At 35.5% G+C, this 19,520-nt stretch overlaps 1 protein-coding gene across 3 annotated transcripts in view; it reads right to left on the bottom strand.

Moving 5' to 3' along the window:
- Positions 1–19,520, bottom strand: part of PRKG1 (protein kinase cGMP-dependent 1) — a 1,159,635-nt gene that overhangs the window by 155,338 nt on the left and 984,777 nt on the right. For all 3 annotated transcript variants that reach the window (XM_004583389.2, XM_004583388.3, XM_058671972.1), the window contains 2 exons: positions 18,664–18,741; positions 12,785–12,879 (listed from right to left, as the gene is read on the bottom strand). In XM_004583389.2, coding sequence (XP_004583446.2) covers positions 12,785–12,879; positions 18,664–18,741 — 173 coding nt within the window. The remainder of the gene's footprint in view (positions 1–12,784; positions 12,880–18,663; positions 18,742–19,520) is intronic.

Genomic DNA, 19,520 nt, shown 5'->3' with positions numbered 1-19,520 from the left:
CTGGTTCACTCCCCAGATGGCCACAATGGCCAACACTGAACCAGGAGTCAGCAGCTTCTTACAAGTCTCCTGAACTGGTAACAGGAACCCAAGCCCTGGTACTATATTCCCTGTTTTTGCCAGCCCACTACTTGGTAACTGAATGTTTGCGTCCCAGGTGGTGGCTTTACTTGCTATATCACATCTCTAGCCCCTATCTGACTGTCAAATACATCACATTTTGCAACTATTTAGTATTTAGTATACAAGCAAATATACTAACACTTAGAAGCAAGGAGTGGGGAATTCAAATATGGAATGGAGACACAAGTAAGAATTTTACAGAATGCTACGCAGTTGCAGGAATACAACACACACACACACACCTATCTTTTGTCAATTAGAACCACAGTCAAATCACTTACAAGTTACATCTAGATCTTAATTCTTAAGCATCTCTCCATCTAAACAAGGCAATTTTCAAAGAAGAACATGAATTGGACTAACTTAGGAAATTGGAATAGGGGCTGTTGACATTTAAAATATTTTATCTGTTCAATTTGTTGAATTTAACTATAAAGTTAAAAGAAAATAAAGTTATAAGAAAATATCTGTACTCTTAAATATACGCTGAAGCATGAGGAACAAAAGTGAAGAACTACATATTTTATTCAAACCCATTCCTATCAATGTTTTACCGAGAAATGGAATAATGAGAAAAAATGAAAAACAAGTGTACTTGAACATTTGTGGTGCTCTCGCAACTCTCATGTTAATTCGTAATTATTTCAAAATAAAATTGAAGCCATAACGACAATATAATTGAAAGCGGTAGGTATTTCAAAGTTGAGTCTAAGTAGAATCCATTCTTTCTATTACAAATGAATGAAGACAAGTAATAAAATTTGAAGCTCTAAAATTCTCATCTCATCTGCCTTGAAAGCTTCTTACTTGAAAAGACATCACTTTCAATGTGCTGTATAAATGAAATGTGTTTTATCAAATATTACCGTCAGAAAAATTACTGCTCCTTTTAAAATGCCACAGCCTATTAAGCACTTTAAATGTACTACTAGTCATCTTCTAACCAATTCCACATCTAGTTAGGCTATCTTATCGAGCCAATACTAAAATTAGCCATTTTTTCTTACAGACTTTCCCCCCAATCTTTACCATCTTTCAAAAAGGTTCTTTGTAGGCCACAAAATTCAAATAGCATTTCATTACCATGTATTTATGTAAACTTAGATTTGAAATGTAAAAGATTATTGAAAATTCAGCCCAGAAAGAAGAGACTAAGCAGCAAGGATCTTGGTCGCAGTAGCCACTTCTCTCATAGCTCCTGTACACATACTTTTTTGGCATCATGATTCTTGTAGCAATATTTACTAACATTGGTAGGCTGGAAAACACTATTTTCACTCAGTTGAACAGAAAATAAATCCACATCTATTTTGCTAGGCAATTTCACATCTATCCTAGAGCTCTTTAGGCCAAACACTCTGAGTAGGTGTGTTCAGTGATTGAAAAAATAGATTTTTATACTTGCCTCTCATAAATCTTGCACTTGAATCTGTCAGAGAACCACTTTTGTAAAATAACTCAAAGTGGCAATTTTACATGAACAATTTTCTGACTAATCATATTCATGTAAAAAGGTTTAACAGAAATACTTTAAAAATTCTAACAATGTTCTAACGAAGAAAAGTTTTGATAGAATACCATGATCTAGGCCTGTTTCAAGTTTTCTGGGTTACAGGATTCTGTGTTTGTTTGCTTGTTTTGCTTATTCAACCTTGCAATGTATTTCCACAGCATTCATGTATGAAAGTAAACATCAGTTGATGAAATGGGACCTAGTGCAATGACTTTATGGCTAAATCATCACCTCACAAGTGTCACCATCCCATATGGTCCCCAGTTCCTATCCCAGCTGTGCTGCATCCCATCCAGTTCCCTGCTTATCGCCTGGGAAAGCAAAAGAGGATGGCCCAAAGCTTTGAGACCCTGCACTCATGTAAGAGACCTGTAAGAAGTTCCTGGTACCTAGCTTCGGATCAGCTCAGCTTGGCTCCAGCTGTAGCAGCCAACTGGGGAATGAACGAGGAGATGAACAATATTTTGTTTCTCCTTGTCTCCATAAATCTGATCTGCCTTTCCAATAAAAAAGTAAGTCTTTTAAAAATGATGAAATGATAATTGATTAAATAAGTAGTTGAAGAATAGGCTATTATAACATTATCCTATCGTTGGTGCAATTTTCTAATGCCAAAAATGATGTAAGATACACTGTGGTACTTGACTTAAAAATTCAAATCCATGGGGACCAACACAATAGCTCAACAGACTAATCCTTCTTCCTTTAGGGCTGGCATTTATATGGGCACCGTTTTCTGCCCCCACTATTCCACTTCTGATCCAACTCTCTGCTTATGATCTGGTAAAGTAGTAGAGGATCGCACAAGTCCTCAGGTTCCTATATCCACATCAGTATCTGGGAAGAGCTCCTGGCTCCCAGCTTTGCATTGGCTCAGCTCTGGCCATTGCAGCCATTAGGAGAGTGAATAAGCAGATGGAAGATCTTTCTCTGTCTCTCTTTCTTTCTGCAAATCTAACTTTACAAAAAAAATAATAAAATAAATCTATTTTAAAAATGTTCAATTTATGGAAAAAATCTTGAACTAATCATATTCATTTCCAAGCATATATAGAACTAGAAAGCAAAACAGAATGAATGAAATCATGCCTGTCATCCAATTTCAGTAATGATTAATTCCTTGCCAAATTTTTTTTCTAATTCATATCCCCACACTCCTACAAGATTATGAGAATGCCAATACACTCCACATATTTTATTTGCAAATATTTGGCAGATACAAAATAATCACACCTTTACAACTTCAAAATAGTAACTTGTTAATGAGCAGGCACCATGGTTTTCCAAGTTAAGACTCTGCCTGCAGTGCTGCCATCCCATATAGAGTGCTAATTTGAGACATGGCCACACTACTTCTAAACCAGCTCCCTCCCCACTACTGCAGATTCAGAAGAGAGTCTGACTCCTGGATTTTGGCTTCAGCCTAGCTGAACTTAGGCTGATGCCATTGAAGGAGTAAACAAGTTAATGGAATAACTGTTTGTCCTTCTTCTCTCTATTATAACTGCCTTTCAAAAAAAACTGAAATGATGTCAAGTATTTTTATATAAAAGCAACATAAACCTACTAAACCTGAAGACTTAAAAAGTATACTGTACATTCCTACTTTGTGTCAGGTAATGTTTTACACAACACCAATGGAAAAATGTTCATTGCTTTAAAATGCTTAAGCTTTTTTGGCCAAACAGGTGAGCCATGAGTTGTGAGAGAGTAAAAGCTCTAGCATGCTTGTGGAGAGCAGAAGGTTATCATACCCACCCTTGGATAATTTATAGGGCAGTGAGAACTTCAACAGGTGTGCTTGTGAGGAGAAATAGGTGCACTGCTCACTGCAGTCACCTCCCCAGATTTCTGAGCCAATTTTGTACATCACTTCTCAATTTCACATCCAGTACCTATGCATCGGTAGTATGATCATGGTAGTAAGAATTACATAACAGAAATAGGCAGTCACCAAACTTCCCCCTGTAATGCAAAAAAACTATTTGCTAAATATTAGAAGACATACCAATGTGTACATGAAGCACAACCTCCACCAAAGCTCAGAGATTAGATTATCAACTACAACATACAGATTTGACAAGATCTTTTCTCAGTACTTGATGCATTTTTCTCTCAAATATCTCATCTCCTTATCTTCTTTAAATCTGGCTAAGTATCACTCTCATTGAGAATTATGCTGCCAGTGAGGAAAATGATGCCATTGTATACTTCATGAGCACATGATGAATTCTACTAGAGAAAAGCGATTATTTCGAAGCAACCAAACTGAGACAAAAGCATCAAAGCACTTGGGATACAGCCAAAAAAGGAAACAGACAATCAAAAAAAACAGTATAGAATGCAGAAGTCACAGGATGTGGTTCAGAACTTGCATTCTTGTTTTTTTTTCTCTTTTAACAAATTGGTTACTTAATACCATGTCAACTAATTCCATAATGTTAGAAATTGTTACTGATGTAATGTTGGGGCTTTTAATTGTTCAGGATGATACTCTGCCGGCTCAACCTGCAGATCAGAGATGGTCTCCCCAAGAAACCGTTCAACTTATCTGGACAATAAGATGCTGGACTTTATGCTTGGTTGATGCTTGCAATGAAAGAATTTCAACTGAATTTGAACTGTGGTAATGCAACAAGGTGGAGGAATCCACCATGGGGGGGGTGGTTAGGAGGGAGGAGAGAATCCCAGTGCCCATAAAACTGTGTCACATAATGCAATGTAACCAATTAAAGAGAGAGAGAGAATTATTCTGCCTCTGAGTCTCTGAGGTCATCCACCCCCATTTGGATCTACCACATGGGATGGAAAAAGCCCAAATTCTTCCTCACAGGATCCAAGGTCATCGGAACAACAGCCGGAAACCCTGAGCGGTCCGCAGAAACAGAACAGTAAACTTCCTTCGGGACTAGGAAGAGGAGCTTTCTCTGGTCCTTACATAGTTCCAACTTTGGATCCCCACCCTCTCTTGCAATGACCATGAGGGTTGCTCCAAAGCCCCATTCCAAACACACACACACACACACACACACACACACACACACACACACACACACACGAATAGATAGGCAGAGAACAATAAGGAAAGGTTAGAACCAGACAGGAAAAGGTCAGCATGGACTCACACATACCTTACTAGGTAGGACACAAATACAAGTGGATTGCCCAAGTTGCCCTTAACCTTCAAACCTGAGTGACCTGAGTGACCAGAGAAATGAAGGTGTTCTTCATAGTGGAACTTGTTGAAGAGAAAACAATGCATTTAAAACAGAAAAATGTTGGTAAATGCTGTTTTCCAATGTGATCTTCCTGTAAGTGTATCTAAATCTGTTTGTATGGAAGACCCGGAGACGCATGCTACACTTTTTCTGGATAGAAAGCAACAAAACAATAAATGCAAACTATCTAATAAACACTTCAATTTTATTTTCCATTCTCACAGGCACATCCATTCTTGCTACTCTAAATCATTTGGCTGAGTATTACTGGTCAGGGTATTTTGACATTGTTAGAAACAGAAACAGATTTTACTGTAACTCTTACTACAACTTTTAATGACTCACTCAGCTTCAATAAATGGAAAATTAATGAGATAGTAATGACTAGAAACTAGACACTTTACATAGTCTTCTTTTGGATTAAAATACTAGCTAAGGGCTGAGTGTTCTGCTGCAGTGGATTAAACCACCACATGGGATGCCCACATCCCACACTGGAATGTCTAGGACTGAGGTCCCCCACTACCTACCACGCTAGTTTTCGGTTAATGCATCTGGGAGGCAGCAGATGATGGTGTCAGGACTTGAATTCTGCAACCTTGGATGAGTGTCTGGTTCCTGCCTTCAGCTAGCTCTTGCTATTCTGTGCATGTGAGGAGTGAATCAACTAATGGAAACTTTCTTTTTCATTTCTATCTCCATTTAAATAAAAACTCATAAATCAACATCAAAACACTAGTTAAAACGGACATTAGTAAGCATAAAAGTGGCATATAACAGGCTCCAGAGTAGCTGGCCCAACTTCCTCAACAGCAAGGTGATGGCTACAGATCACCTCACAGTAGCATATGGAGTAGCAAATATAGGATGTGAGAAGGATTTGAAAGATCAATAGTTACTTATGGGAAACATTATAAAACTGGTTATGTTCCAAATCTCAAATCCTTACTACTCTGAAGTATATCTAAAAACATCAAAATGCCCATGTATATTTTGAAATAACCTATATTTTTTCAGAAAACTCATAATTTTAAAATTAACTTCAGGTACATGTTTTTACAACTCTTGACTACTTCTGTTTTATAATACACTTCAAAGAACTTAGAAAGTAAAAATGTTTATTTCTCCAAGATACCAAATTATTATTTCTAAGGAAACTATGCACATATGGATGAGGGTGATTAAAAAAAAAACTGTATTCTCCTGTGGAACATTTGTGGAAACCCTTCGTTTCAAACCAGCTCATCCCCCATATGGGGAGCAAGTTGGTTGCCAAGATGTTGAGTAGACAGTGAGAAGGACAGCAATCTGGCTAGCTGGCAATTGTCACGGAATGATGCTGAAGGAGCCACTAAGTACAGTCAAGAATATTCTAGAAAACAGAGGGTCACCATTACACCTTATTTGACTATCTCATACTATACATATACACCTTGTGATAAGGTTTTAGAAACTACTCTGTAACTGCTTAAGGAGAAACGTGGGTAGTGGCCATGGTTCTGATAGGTTTACTTACTTAATCATGTACAAATAGCAATGGAAACCAGCCAAGTTGACATCATACATACTTTTACACTTAATGAGACTTTGTCATACAAATCATGAAGGTAATTTGAGGACAAATGCATTTAGAATTTAACCAATTGGCATTTGGTTTAATGGCAAAGGCATCAGTCTGTACACCTGCATCTTACAGCCTAGCGCCTTGGCTCTGATAGCAGCTCTGCTTCAGGTTGCAGCTTCCTGCTGGTGAGCACTCCAGGAGGCAGTGGGTGATGGCTCAAGTAGCTCACTCATACAACAAAGTCTGAGTTGGAAGCTAAGGACTTCATCACAGCCCAACTATGGCTACTATGGGCTTTTCGAGTGTAGCAGCAAATGGAGTTCTCTCTTTCTCCCTCTCTCTCAAGATAGAAAGATTTCAATGAAGTAACACTTTACATAAAATAGGAACACACATGTGTCTACACACACACACACACAATCTGCTATATACTTTTCTCCCATGTAAATTAGATCTATTTTGGTATTGTAATAAAAAATAAAATTAAACCAACCACTGATTGCTCTCTAGGATGTCTCTTCTGCTCCTGTCACTGTTGCCTATAGAAACAGTATGATGAACTAGAAAAAAATAAAATTAACAAATCACAGAATCAAAGAGAACTATGTTTGATTCCTACCTTTTTGTAATCAGCATAAAACGTGACTTTGTATTTCTTACCTAACCTCTTGAACTTCAGTTTTCTTCAAAATATAGTAGGAAAAACAGCAGATGTTATGAGAATTGTGTGGAATCCTTTGTGTGAGAATGTCTTAGAGGGCAGAAAAATTTGTTTACCTTAAAATATCCCAGTGGCCAACATTTAACAATACATTTTTGCTGAGACTATTAAGTAAAAGCATATCAAGGTACACCCTGCTTAAATGTAAAATTGTATTCCAAAATATCCTACAATAACCTATAGGAATCTCATTTCTTTTTTAATTAGAAGTACATTAACTATTGTACACATTCTAAAGTAGGATATGAGAAGCATAGCCAGATGAAATGACTTTATGCATTACAATAAACATGAATGTAAAATATATTTTCATTTAATTTCTATTATGTTAGTGGGCATTACAATAGATTTATCTAAAATAAAATTCACATTTTAGTGCCATTATGGTTCAGGAAAAGACTAATCAGAGAAGATTTTTCATGAGCTCAAAAACACCAACATACTTTTGGTAAAGGGAAGGACACGAAAGAGCGAACATCGCAGCAGTGGTACATGGAACAGTAACATATGCAAAATGTTAACTCATTTCAACATGACAAACTTGCTGGCAGCCTGTAAGATTATTCTCCATTTATTATTATTTCTAAAAGGAATTCCCAAATTGTTTCAGCTCCTAAACCTTGAGCTTAATATTCTCATTCTTTCTTTTTCATGCTTATTGATCATTTATTTGATATTGAAATCCCAATACTTTTATACCAATTTTCTATCTTCCAGGCAGGGAATCACAAATTCTACACTGCCTAGGTACTAACAGTGACTGCCAAAGACAAGCTCTTTCAGACCTATCCCTGACTGCATGTTCTAAGTAAATTATTACTTGTTTAAAACTTCATGCCTTTGGAGAAGACATGTGTTACATGCAGTAAGTTAATGGCACTGATGACTAACTCTTCGTTTTCTTAGTAACTGGAGTAAAGCAAGTTGTGCATCTCTAGACCCTCTGATAATGCCAAGACCGAACTTCACGCCTTCTGAATGTGAACCATGAAAGCAATGGTGTTACTTAGACCATTACTAGGAAAGCAGCAGAAGACGGCCCTAGTGCCTGGCCTCTTGCACCCATGTGGGAGACTCAGAGGAAGCTCAAGGCTCCCAGTTTTGGGGCTGGGCCATCTCTAGTCATTGTGGTGATTGGGAATTGACACAGCAGATGGAATCTATCTCTTTCTCTATTTCTCCCTATATCAAATTAAAAAAAAAAATCCTTACAAACCTTTTTTAAAAGCTTGCTGATATTTTGATTGGGATTACACTGAAGGTATAGAGCCATATGGGAGGTTAATACTGAGTGTCATTAGAAATGGAATTTAAATTTAAATTTTAATTGTCTTATTATGTGATTGAATCATGCATTACTGTAAGCCTCTGAACTGACATACTACAAAAGATTCTGAGATTCTGGGAAAAGCTGAAGGACTTGACCCATTCAGCACTACTTGCAATATCCTAAAAATAATCTTGCAATTTTCCTGAAAGCTTAAAACATGGAACAAGGCTTTATTTTATAGCATATGTTTCTTAAATATCTCTCAGTTCCTCTTGATTGTATGAATCTCATTGAGGAGAGTGTATTATGTGAGACTAACTGTGGTTGAAAATGCTTCTTTCACACAGACGCAATCTTAATAACACATGAGTAATGTTACACAGAAGAATTACTTTTAGCAAAAATATTTAGAGACCTTTAAAACACTTTTTTACAGGCATCACAATGATTAATAAAAATGAATCTAGTAAATTAATATCGTTGTTGCCATTTTCTTCTATACTGTAACAGAAAAATTAAGAAGCAATCATTTAGACTTGGAAAGAATAAAAATTATGGAGACAAAAAACACTGGCTGGATTTATTAACAAGAAAATTAGCTTTGAATAAAACATTTTTCTATCTTATTTTGAAGAGATTTTGCAAATTTGCATTCTTTTTTCTTATCTTGTAGCAACTTGAAGGGAATTATTTGTCTGAATGACAGGTTGGAGAATAACAATGAGGGACTGGATTGTTTTTTTAAGTAGCTCAGTTTTCACCATTGAAAATCATCTTACATTTAAGCAGCAAGGACAAAGAAATGACTTTACAAGAAAGTAATAGATTCTGATATTGCTCTAACACCCCCTGTTAGAACTGATTGGCCACTGAGAACTAAGATCTCCAAACCTATGAGACTGGGCACAGAAAGATCATCTAAAGGATAGTGGCATGGTTATTTCTCAGTATGGCCCTTCACCTGGGATATTTGAAACTGTGAAGACTACATACTGTAGACTTCAGTCATCTACTTGACCAGTGTCTGAGTGGTGTTCGGCGCCTGATCCAGCAAGTGGCTTACGAAGGGACTCTGCCCACTGCCCAAGGAATGATGCCTGATTTCAAAACACCTGTCCTCTGCTAAAGCAGCCTCAACTCCCTCCCTTAACCCCCTCTCTATTAGGTTCGTGTTTGAATAAAATAGCTTCTACTTTACCTGTCCACCTCCCCACCTTCTTTGAAACCTAACATAACTAAAACATACAAAAATCCAGCCCCCATTATATCAACATTCATTTCTGTAAATCAGCCCAGACTTCTTCTGGAAAAGAAGATATTTTTTAAAAATCCCTATGCACTTAACATAATAGATAGGAAATCCTTAAGATTTCATGGGAAAAAAAATCAAGTTGCAGAAAACAAAATAAACACCACAGCATTTCTCTTCATTACCAATGCACTTTATAAAATAGAAACCAAGAGAATACACTATTTATGATAGCTTTAAAAAAAAGCAGAATTTAAGAATAAATTTAATCAAGGAGGTGAAAGAATATAAGCTGAAAGCAATAACACATAAATGAAATAGGGAAAATATTACAAAAATAAATGGAAATATATTTTGTGGTCATGGATTAGAAAAAATTGCTATGAAAATAACCTCACTCCAAGAAGTAATCTGCAATTTCATTTCTGCTGCTATCAAACTTCCAATGTCATTTTTCAAATATAAGAACATTTAAAATCCAACTAGAACCACAAGAAAACTTAATAAATAGACAAGGCAATCACAAACAGAAAGAACAAAGCTGGAGACACAGCCATCATACTACCTGTTGTCACACTATATGTGCTATGAATTCAAATGACATAACACAAAAACAGCTGTATTGATTGATCAGGAACAATTCACAGGACCAAGAAATAAACCCACACAGCCATAATAAGCTTAATTTCCTCAAAGTTAACAGGACAATACAGTGAAAAAACGATATTCTCTTCAATAAATGATACAGAGAAAACTGTATTATATTCATATGCAAAAGACTGAAACTGAACCCTGTCCTATAATATGCACAAGGAAATTCACACAGATTAAAGACAAATATAACATTTGAATCTATAAAAACTAATTTTAAAAAGAGTGCCAAACTTTATTACATTGGTCTGGCAATGATAGTTTAGATTTGCAACTGAAAGTGAGGACAAGAAGTTATCTATACTCCCATGTTTAATATATCACTTTGCGTAATAGCCAGCCAACCTAAAGAATAAACCCCAATGTCCATCCGCAGATGAACTGAAAGACCAACTAAAGTACAGATACAAAATGGAATGCCATTTAGCCTCAGCAATGAGAAAGGGCAATATAGATGAAATCAGAGAACACTAAGTGAAATCAGGCAAATACAGAAAGATGACTTTTATAGCATAAAGCCAATTAGAAATAGAACATACATGTGAAGTACTGATGATACTGCAAGAATGGCCACAGAAGCCTTTGAGGAAGACAGTGAAATCCTCTGGTTGGTTTTATAAAATAGTGTGGATTCACTTTATCCTCTGAAAAGATATGTCACAATTCCACCTAGCACCTGTACTTGACCCTTTTCAGAAATAGTCAACAGATCTTTCAAGATAAGATGCTGCCATGCTAAAGCATGCTGGACCCTAAATACAATCACAAATGTCCTTATAAATAAGTAAGCAAATCATTCTAAAAAAAAAAATCCTTAATTTAAAAATGGATTTTAGTGCTGACCGAAAAAAAAAAAAGTGAAAATAACATGTCGGGATTTAAAATTCCAGGGAAAGTACATATCAGAAAATTATACAGAATACAGGTAGGAGTAATTATTATATTATTATACAATTATTATATGATTATTACTTACATTACTCAAATGAAAGAGTACTGATTAGCAATTCATTTTAAATGTGCATATAAAATTTTAGACTCATCATTAAAGAGTAAAAACCAGAATAAAACTTTTGAACAAAGTTGTAATACATATCAATGAGCATGACAGAGGAAAACAAATGATACTTTGACCCAAAGCAAATAGACTAAGATTTTATATGTGTAAAATATTAAATCCAAATAAAATAAGCTTACATATATACTTAAAATACTAATTTTAACAATAAAGCATAAACACATAAACAGTTTGGATGAATATAAAGAACTTTAGAATGCTGATATTGAAAGCAGATAATTGGAGTGGTGTAAAAAAGGCTTTAGTTATATTTACAGTGTCTACAATAAATAATAATAGTTCCTTCAATGCCACTAGTTAGAAGGAATCCCCAGCACATCATTCCAGCATTCCGAAGTCTGTTCCAGTTATACAGAGGCCGAATTAGAGAATCAGAGGCTATTATAGCAGGGGACTTAAAGAAAATAAATTCATTTGGCTTAGTTCAGATTCAAAGGGAAAGACGTACCAGAAAGGCTAACAGGTTTACTGACAAATATGTAGTTAATGAGTGATTGTCAAAAGCCAATGCTATGTCAAGTATACCAAGTACTGTAACTTTGCTCAAAAAGTAGCATGACATTCTTGAGCAAGAACAGGTAGTGATGATGATGATGATGATGATGATGAAGGTATAGAGGTGACAGCAGCTAACCTTTGGGGGTTTACTTAACGGAACTGCAGACAGTCACTCAAATGCTTTAATTAATGCCTCAACAACCCAAAATGTTAAATATTATCATAATGTCACCTGTAGACAAAAGGAAAACCTCTCAGATTGCATAATCAGTTAATAGTAGTTTGTGAATTCCAAGTCAGGAAGCCTGACCTCAGAGCTAGCAGTCTTGACTATCTGCTAAGCTGAAGACTCAGATGGCAGGGGACACAAAGCCAGCTCCGTCTCACCTTCCTCAGGTTCGGTTTGACCCTGAATACTCCATTCCCATATATAGAGTTGCAAATGGACATGTGGCTTAGAGTCATTGTCTGATGCCTGTTTCCTATGTGACTTAGAGTCAGGCAGAGATCTTAAGACAACGCTAAACAAACATACAAATGAATCGACTCAGGACTAACTAGACTAAACCTCAAGAGACTGAAGCTAAAATTACAAAGCTGTGTATTTGTTCTATTAATCTAACAGTCAATTATTAAAAACTAATCAGACCCAAAGCCTAACTACAGCAGAAAAAACTGATTTTCAAGTCTTTGTATTTCCCTACCTCATTTTAGTTCTTAAATTTTTAGAGAAATTTTATTTCTTACTGGCACACATAATGTACATATTTATTAAGTACCATGTGATTGACATATGAATATATTATGCGATATCCAATCAGGGAAAAGATATCTACACAGAAGTTCAAAATTTAAGACAAGAACTTATAGAGCAGTCAAACCAACACTGTGTAACTTACCCCTGCAAGGCTTTCTCTCCAAACCAATCTCCTTTTCCTAAGGTTCTAAGAAACACAGGGTCTTCACTGGGTGAATCTTCACGGGTCACATTTACCTATACACAGAAACAATGAAAGCAACAAATCATTGCAACCTGGAATTACATACACTTACCGGTAAGGTTAATTACATCTCTTATGTTTATGAATACTTTAAATTAGCTAACAGAGCCATGATATTATAGATTCCCATGGAAACCACAGGATATTAACTCCAAATGCTTTATTATCCTCTCAATTCATTTTCAAGAAATAACAAAGGGCCTGACATAGTAGCCTAGTGGCTAAATCCTTGCCCTGCATACATCATGGTACCATATGGGCAGTGGTTCTAGTCCCAGCTGCTCCACTTCCCACTGGCTCCCTGCTAGTGCCTTGGGAAAGCAGGCGAGGATGGCCAAAAGCCTTGGGACGCTGAACCCATATGGGAGACCTGGAGGAGTCTCCTGGCTCCTGGCTGGTTCAGCTCCAGCTACTGCGGCTACTTAGGGAGTGAACCAGCAGATGAAACATCTCTCTCTCTCACTCTTCCTCTATCTTAAAAAAAAAAAAAAAAGGAACACAAAAGGGAGTTTGCATTTCACTATTTTCTGTGTTCATATTTGCTGACTTCTATAAGGCAATTCATTACCACACATTTAGGGAACATTCTGACACTTGCTTTTAATATACTTACATGTATATGTGAATACAAGATATGAATAAAGAACAGAAGTTTACTATTTCAATATTATTTATCAATTCTATGAGACATAACTTGTTCACTTATTTTTCTGCCTTATAATCTAATTTCATTATATTGATATATTTACTGTTATATAAATATATAATATATATTTTGTAAATCAGCATTTATAGTCAAGGTATTTCTACTGGTTTTCTCACCAGTTAGTATCTTTCTATACACCTCCATATGAACATTCTAGCTTTGCTGGGATTTCCCTTTCAAAACCTGTATGTAAAAGCCAGGTACATTTTCATGACACCTTCCTACTGAACCCTACCTGACTATGTTTCAATCAGGATATTAATTATACAGTTTATTTAATCATAATAAAAATTATCCTAGTCAAGCAATAAGGTATTTCTTTGAGATTCTCTACAACAGGCACTCCACAATTTGCTGTAAATGTTTTAAAAGAAAGCTTCACTGCTAACAGCCTATCTTAGCACATAATGGACTTGTGATGTGAGTGACAGTTGACAGGAAGCAAATGATCAGGAGTTTTTTGCTGCTTGAATGGAAACACAAAGGGAACATGCTATAGCTTTGTGTTAATTCACTTCCTCCACAAGCTCTTGTATATTCATAATGCTGCCAGTGTATTATCCAGAAAGGTTAAATAGTTAAAATTCACCTGCTTGGAAAATGTAATGAAGTAGAAAAACTAATTTCTTGAGACAATGCCAGACACTTAAACACATTTTAAGATACTATGCTGAATCTAATGACTGGATGTCAAAGACCAGAATTTTTGTAAGCATTACGAAGGTCTGTGAAGGTGGAGGGAATACAATTATTATTCTCCACTGATCCATTTGATTGCTCCACCACAGTGTTTTCAAACCATGGAAATTCAGTTTTTAAGAGTTTTACTTACCACAAAGCTATATCATAGAGACACTAATTTGCATTCTGATGAAGCTTTTATAGATGTAGAAGCTTCAGAAGGGAGTCATTTAAAATAAAGGTTTCTGCTTCCTTATTCCTGAGCTTTTGATTTATTCATGTTAATCTAAGTAGCCAAAATGCATTTATTTTCCCATGATGTCCCTTCTATGTAAATATTATCTACTCCTTCCACAAGTGTAAATGTTGGTAGCTTCAAGTTTTACTTTGGCCACATTTTGTTTTTATTGTGCAAGTAACAACACTACTACAAAATTGTTACATATGTTTCTTGTTAAGTGTCCAAAAGCAAAAATATCACTCATGCCAACACTCAGAAATGAAGAATAAACTGTCTTATGAGTTCCAAAAATCTCTTTGTGGACAACATTTACAAACAGGGACAGTATTACTTCTTCCTTTCTGACTTGTTTCCTTTTATTTCTTTTTCTTCTTTAATAGTTCTAACTACAACTTCCAAACCACTCTGAGTAACAGTGAGAATGAGCATCCTTATCTAATTCTGGATCTTAGTGAAAATATTCCAGATTTCCTCATTCAATAAGATACTAGCTGTGAGTTTGGCATATGTTGTTCTGTCTGTGATAGGTATGCTTCTTCTATCTTCAATTTGCTTAGGACAAAATGATTTATTTAGATACATAAAATGGGAGATTTCACTGGGTCAACTGGCTCTTTCGATGTTTATTTTATAGTAAATATCTAATTTTATAATGTCTAATACAGTCACCATTAGCTATATGATACTAACAAGCCACTGCAATATGGTTATTGCAATTGAGAAATTGAACATTTAATTTAATCTGTTTATTGTAATTTAATCAGCAAGTAGAACTGATGGCCACTATCTTGGGCTGTTCATTACAGAAGAATCCATTAACAATGAACAAATGTGCTGAACAATGTTATCTAAAAAGATTCTTACTATTTTCAATAATATATTTATTTCAACATAAAAGACAAATTACATAATCCATTTACAACTATTTTTTCATATGCAGACATCATTCCTAAGTTTTTTTTTTAAGCTTACTTCAATTATGGGGATACACAGAGCCATACTAAAGAGAAGTAATGAAAATATCCATTTTTATTTTATTCTTCAGGGGAAAAGAGAACTTCTTTTCTTCCAGGGACTATTTCAATACAAAATTATCAACTTAAAAGTCTATTATAAATTTACTGAATTTTGAGTCCTTACTGTGGCTGCCTTGGCAGGGCCTGTTGAAAATGTTGAGTGACTTTATAAGATTTACAGGATAGGGCTTGGCAGCGTGGCCTAGTGGCTAAGGTCCTCGCCTTGATCCCATATGGCCGCTGGTTCTAATCCGGGCAGCTCCACTTCCTCTCTGTCTCTCCTCCTCTCAGTATAATAAAATAAAATAAATCTTAAAAAAAAAAAAAGATTTACAGGCTAGACATTCTCTAACCCTGTAATAAATATGTCATTCATAGCATATTGATAAAGATATATATGTATATATATACATATATAATTTCCACACTAGAATTTTTCATATCTAAAAACTTTCGAACATTTCTTTCTAAGAACCAAGGTTATGTGATTTTAAACATTTAAGAGGCAAGAACGGGCCCAGCGCCATGGCCTAGTGGCTAAAGTCTTCGCCTTGAACGCGCCGGGATCCCATATGGGCACCGGTTCTAATCCCGGCAGCTCCACTTCCCATCCAGCTCCCTGCTTGTGGCCTGGGAAAGCAGTCGAGGACAGCCCAAAGCCTTGGGACACTGCACCCACGTGGGAGACGTGGAGGAAATTCCAGGTTCCTGGCTTCGGATCGGCGCAGCACGAGCCGTTGCACTCACTTGGGGAGTGAATCATCAGAGGAAGATCTTCCTCTCTGTCTCTCCTCCTCTATGTATATGTGCCTTTCCAATAAAAATAAATAAATCTTTTAAAAAAACAGAGGCAAGAACTTTTGAATCATACTTTTTCTAATGCTACTATATAAACTAGATCAGACAACAAGAAAAATTCAAATGCATTGAATGATTACTCAAACTCTGACAATTCTCCTATGAATTCTATTCAACTTGTATTCAACTTACTCATGGAGATACAGTTCATTTTGTGATGCAAGGCAACTTCAGGGACATACTCAGAATGTTTTTTAATTTACTATTCACAGATGGGAAGAAGTTGCACGTCTAGGCAACTTGCATGGACTGAAAAGTTCAAAGAGCCAATACAACTTCAACCTGAGGCAGCCACAGTACTTCAGACATGATTGCTACAGCTATTCTTTCTCTGAAACTTGAGGCATCGATGGGGGGAAAAAAAGTATTTTTAAAGTTTATTTTATGCTAGTTAATTCTTCGTGTGGATGTGCTTAATAAAACTTGTACAAGTGTTTTACATTAAATAATGGAATGAAGTAAGTGGAAATCCATGTACATCTCTACAGCCTGCTGTTGAATGTCTTTCTATCTAACAGCATTTTCTGAGAAAAATAAAGTTCAGTGGTAATAAGAGTTACCCTTTGAACTTTTTAAATGCATAGGAAAACTTGTTTATGTTGAGATTTATGAGAATATATAGTTTTAAAAATTTCAATTCCACAGCTTTGCCTGTCAACATGAACTTCCTTACTACTCATCTGTTTCCTCTTCCTTACACATAAAGGTTAATTATTCTTACATCTGCTTTTTAATGGTCAATATGAAAGGGGGAATTATATATCCCTCTACATTATTAGAATAGTTTACATATTATTCTGAAATATATTGGTTATTAGGTAAGTGATATAATTAGGAACCACAGTGACTAACTTATACAGCCTAAAGGACTAAGTTGGAAAAAAATCCATATCAGGTTTTAAAAAACATTTTGAAAGTAGCAACAGAGTCTAAGAGATCATTATTCCTTCTTCTCTAGGATCACCATGGTTTGCTGAAATACTGTAACAGGAATCAGATACTGTGGCCTAATTCCCACTTGTACATATTATAGAACTCATAAAATAGAACCACTAATGCACCTGTTTTCATCTAAAGCTAGCTATAAACCACTGTACCTTTCAGGCAGTGTTGGCAAGATAGCACAATTAGGCTAGAAATCTGTATTAACAAAGAAATACATACCTCCATGATAAAGAAGACCTACCAATGCAGTAAAGATGAAATACACTCATATTATTGGAACAAAAAAGTTTCCTTGTGACCAAGCAAATCATTTATGTCCACAAGGGTTTTCAATTTTCTGACTCTTTAGTCAGTGTTAACCAAATAAAACAGCAAACTGTAAGTTTAAACAACCCACCACATAAAACACAAGCGTTAATGTTTCACTTTTCAGTCTGGCTCCCTACTCATGACCTGAGAAAGCAGTGAAGGATGGCCCATGTCCTTGCGCCCCTACATCCACATAGGAGACCTGGAAGAAGCTCCTGGATCCCACCTGTAGACCAGCACAGCTCTGCTTGATGCAGCCATTTGAGCAGTGAACCAGTAGCTGCAAGCTCTTTAGCTCTTTCGGTAACTCTTTTCCAAGTAAAAAAAGAATATATATATATATAAATCTATATATTCATATTGAAAATATAGATTCATATTGAAAAACTAAAATAATGTAAGAAATAAAGCACAATTTCCTATTCAAATGCATTTTCTAGCACTCTGAAAAATTTTATTTATTTAATAGTTTATATAGTTTACTATATAGTATATATATATAGTTTATATTTAATAGTTTATTTATTTATTGGCTTTAATAGTTTAAACATTCAATCAGTATTTCTTCTTAAAGTGGTAGCATGAATATATTTTTATCTTTCTTGCCCTCAAGGAGTTATATAATTTGCCTAAGAACACTATAACAAGTTAGTTGTCACTGTTATTTCAAACTTAACGCCATCTGGTCCAGATGTTAATTATAGCACTATTATTGCTTCTCATGTCTGGATGACCTTAGCATTGTTTGAATAATTTTAACTATGGAGATACTTCTATTCTCATGGGCACATAAGTGGCATTTACTATCATGAAGATTACACGACGGCTAATCACTATTCTTCAAAAACCACTGTTCTTCCTTCTGTATTATTTTACAGGAGAGCTCTTCAGAATTATTTCTCTCTCAGTGTCAGAAGATGGAAAATCCCACACAGTGAAGATAATGCACAGCCGATCCTATAAGCGTATTAATTACAGGGTCCCTATAAGCGCATTACTACCTCATCCCACCAAAGCTTACCTTTCCCTTACTGATGATGAAGAAGGTGTCCCCTCTGGCACCTTGTCTGATAATATACTCCCCATTTTCATAGTGAGTCTGAAATGCAAAAAGAATAGCAGAAAAAAATTAAGGAAGGAATCATTTACCTAACTGTCAAATCTGTTCAAATTATCAACCACAGACAGATATGCATTTGTACAGGTGGAATGTTATCCAAACCCAGAAACCATCATGATTCAAGAATGAATAACAGATAATTAATTTAATAATAAGCTATCACATCTGAAATGCTTATGGTAAAATTATTTTATTGCTAACTATGATTATCTTATTGAACCATAGAACACTTGAAGTTACCCCCTCTACTCAATTATACTTCTTTACCAATTTCCCATTTTGTATCCATGTCTCCCTCCCTGACACCACCACATTGTTCTCTCCTTACTTGAGATCAAGCTTTTAGCTTCCACATTTATGGAGGAAACACACATTACTTGTTTTTCCATGCCTGACTTATTTGACTTAATACCCTCCACCCCATGAATGTTGTTGCCAATGACAAAATGTTATGTTTTTTATGCCATAATATTATTTCATTGCATTTATGTGTGGTTATACACTATTTATCTCCACTGATACATCTATTTTTTAAAAATATATATGCCTGGTTTCAAAGTGGTAGTTTAGATCAGGAGAAGGGAATTGGACAGAATTCTTTTACTCAAAAAAATTTATTACCACAAAAATTATTTAGTGTTGAGTAAAAAAACCCCAACAGATTGTATATTTAGATAGTTTGCAGGATAGCAAAAGAAAATAATAGATATTCTCAATATCAAATATTAGTGGTTGGCAATTTTAAGAGTGAATAAAGT

The sequence above is a fragment of the Ochotona princeps genome, chromosome 13 (genome assembly GCF_030435755.1).
Source record: "Ochotona princeps isolate mOchPri1 chromosome 13, mOchPri1.hap1, whole genome shotgun sequence".
NCBI classification, from domain to species: domain Eukaryota; kingdom Metazoa; phylum Chordata; class Mammalia; order Lagomorpha; family Ochotonidae; genus Ochotona; species Ochotona princeps.
This window is presented reverse-complemented; position numbering and strand designations above follow the sequence as displayed.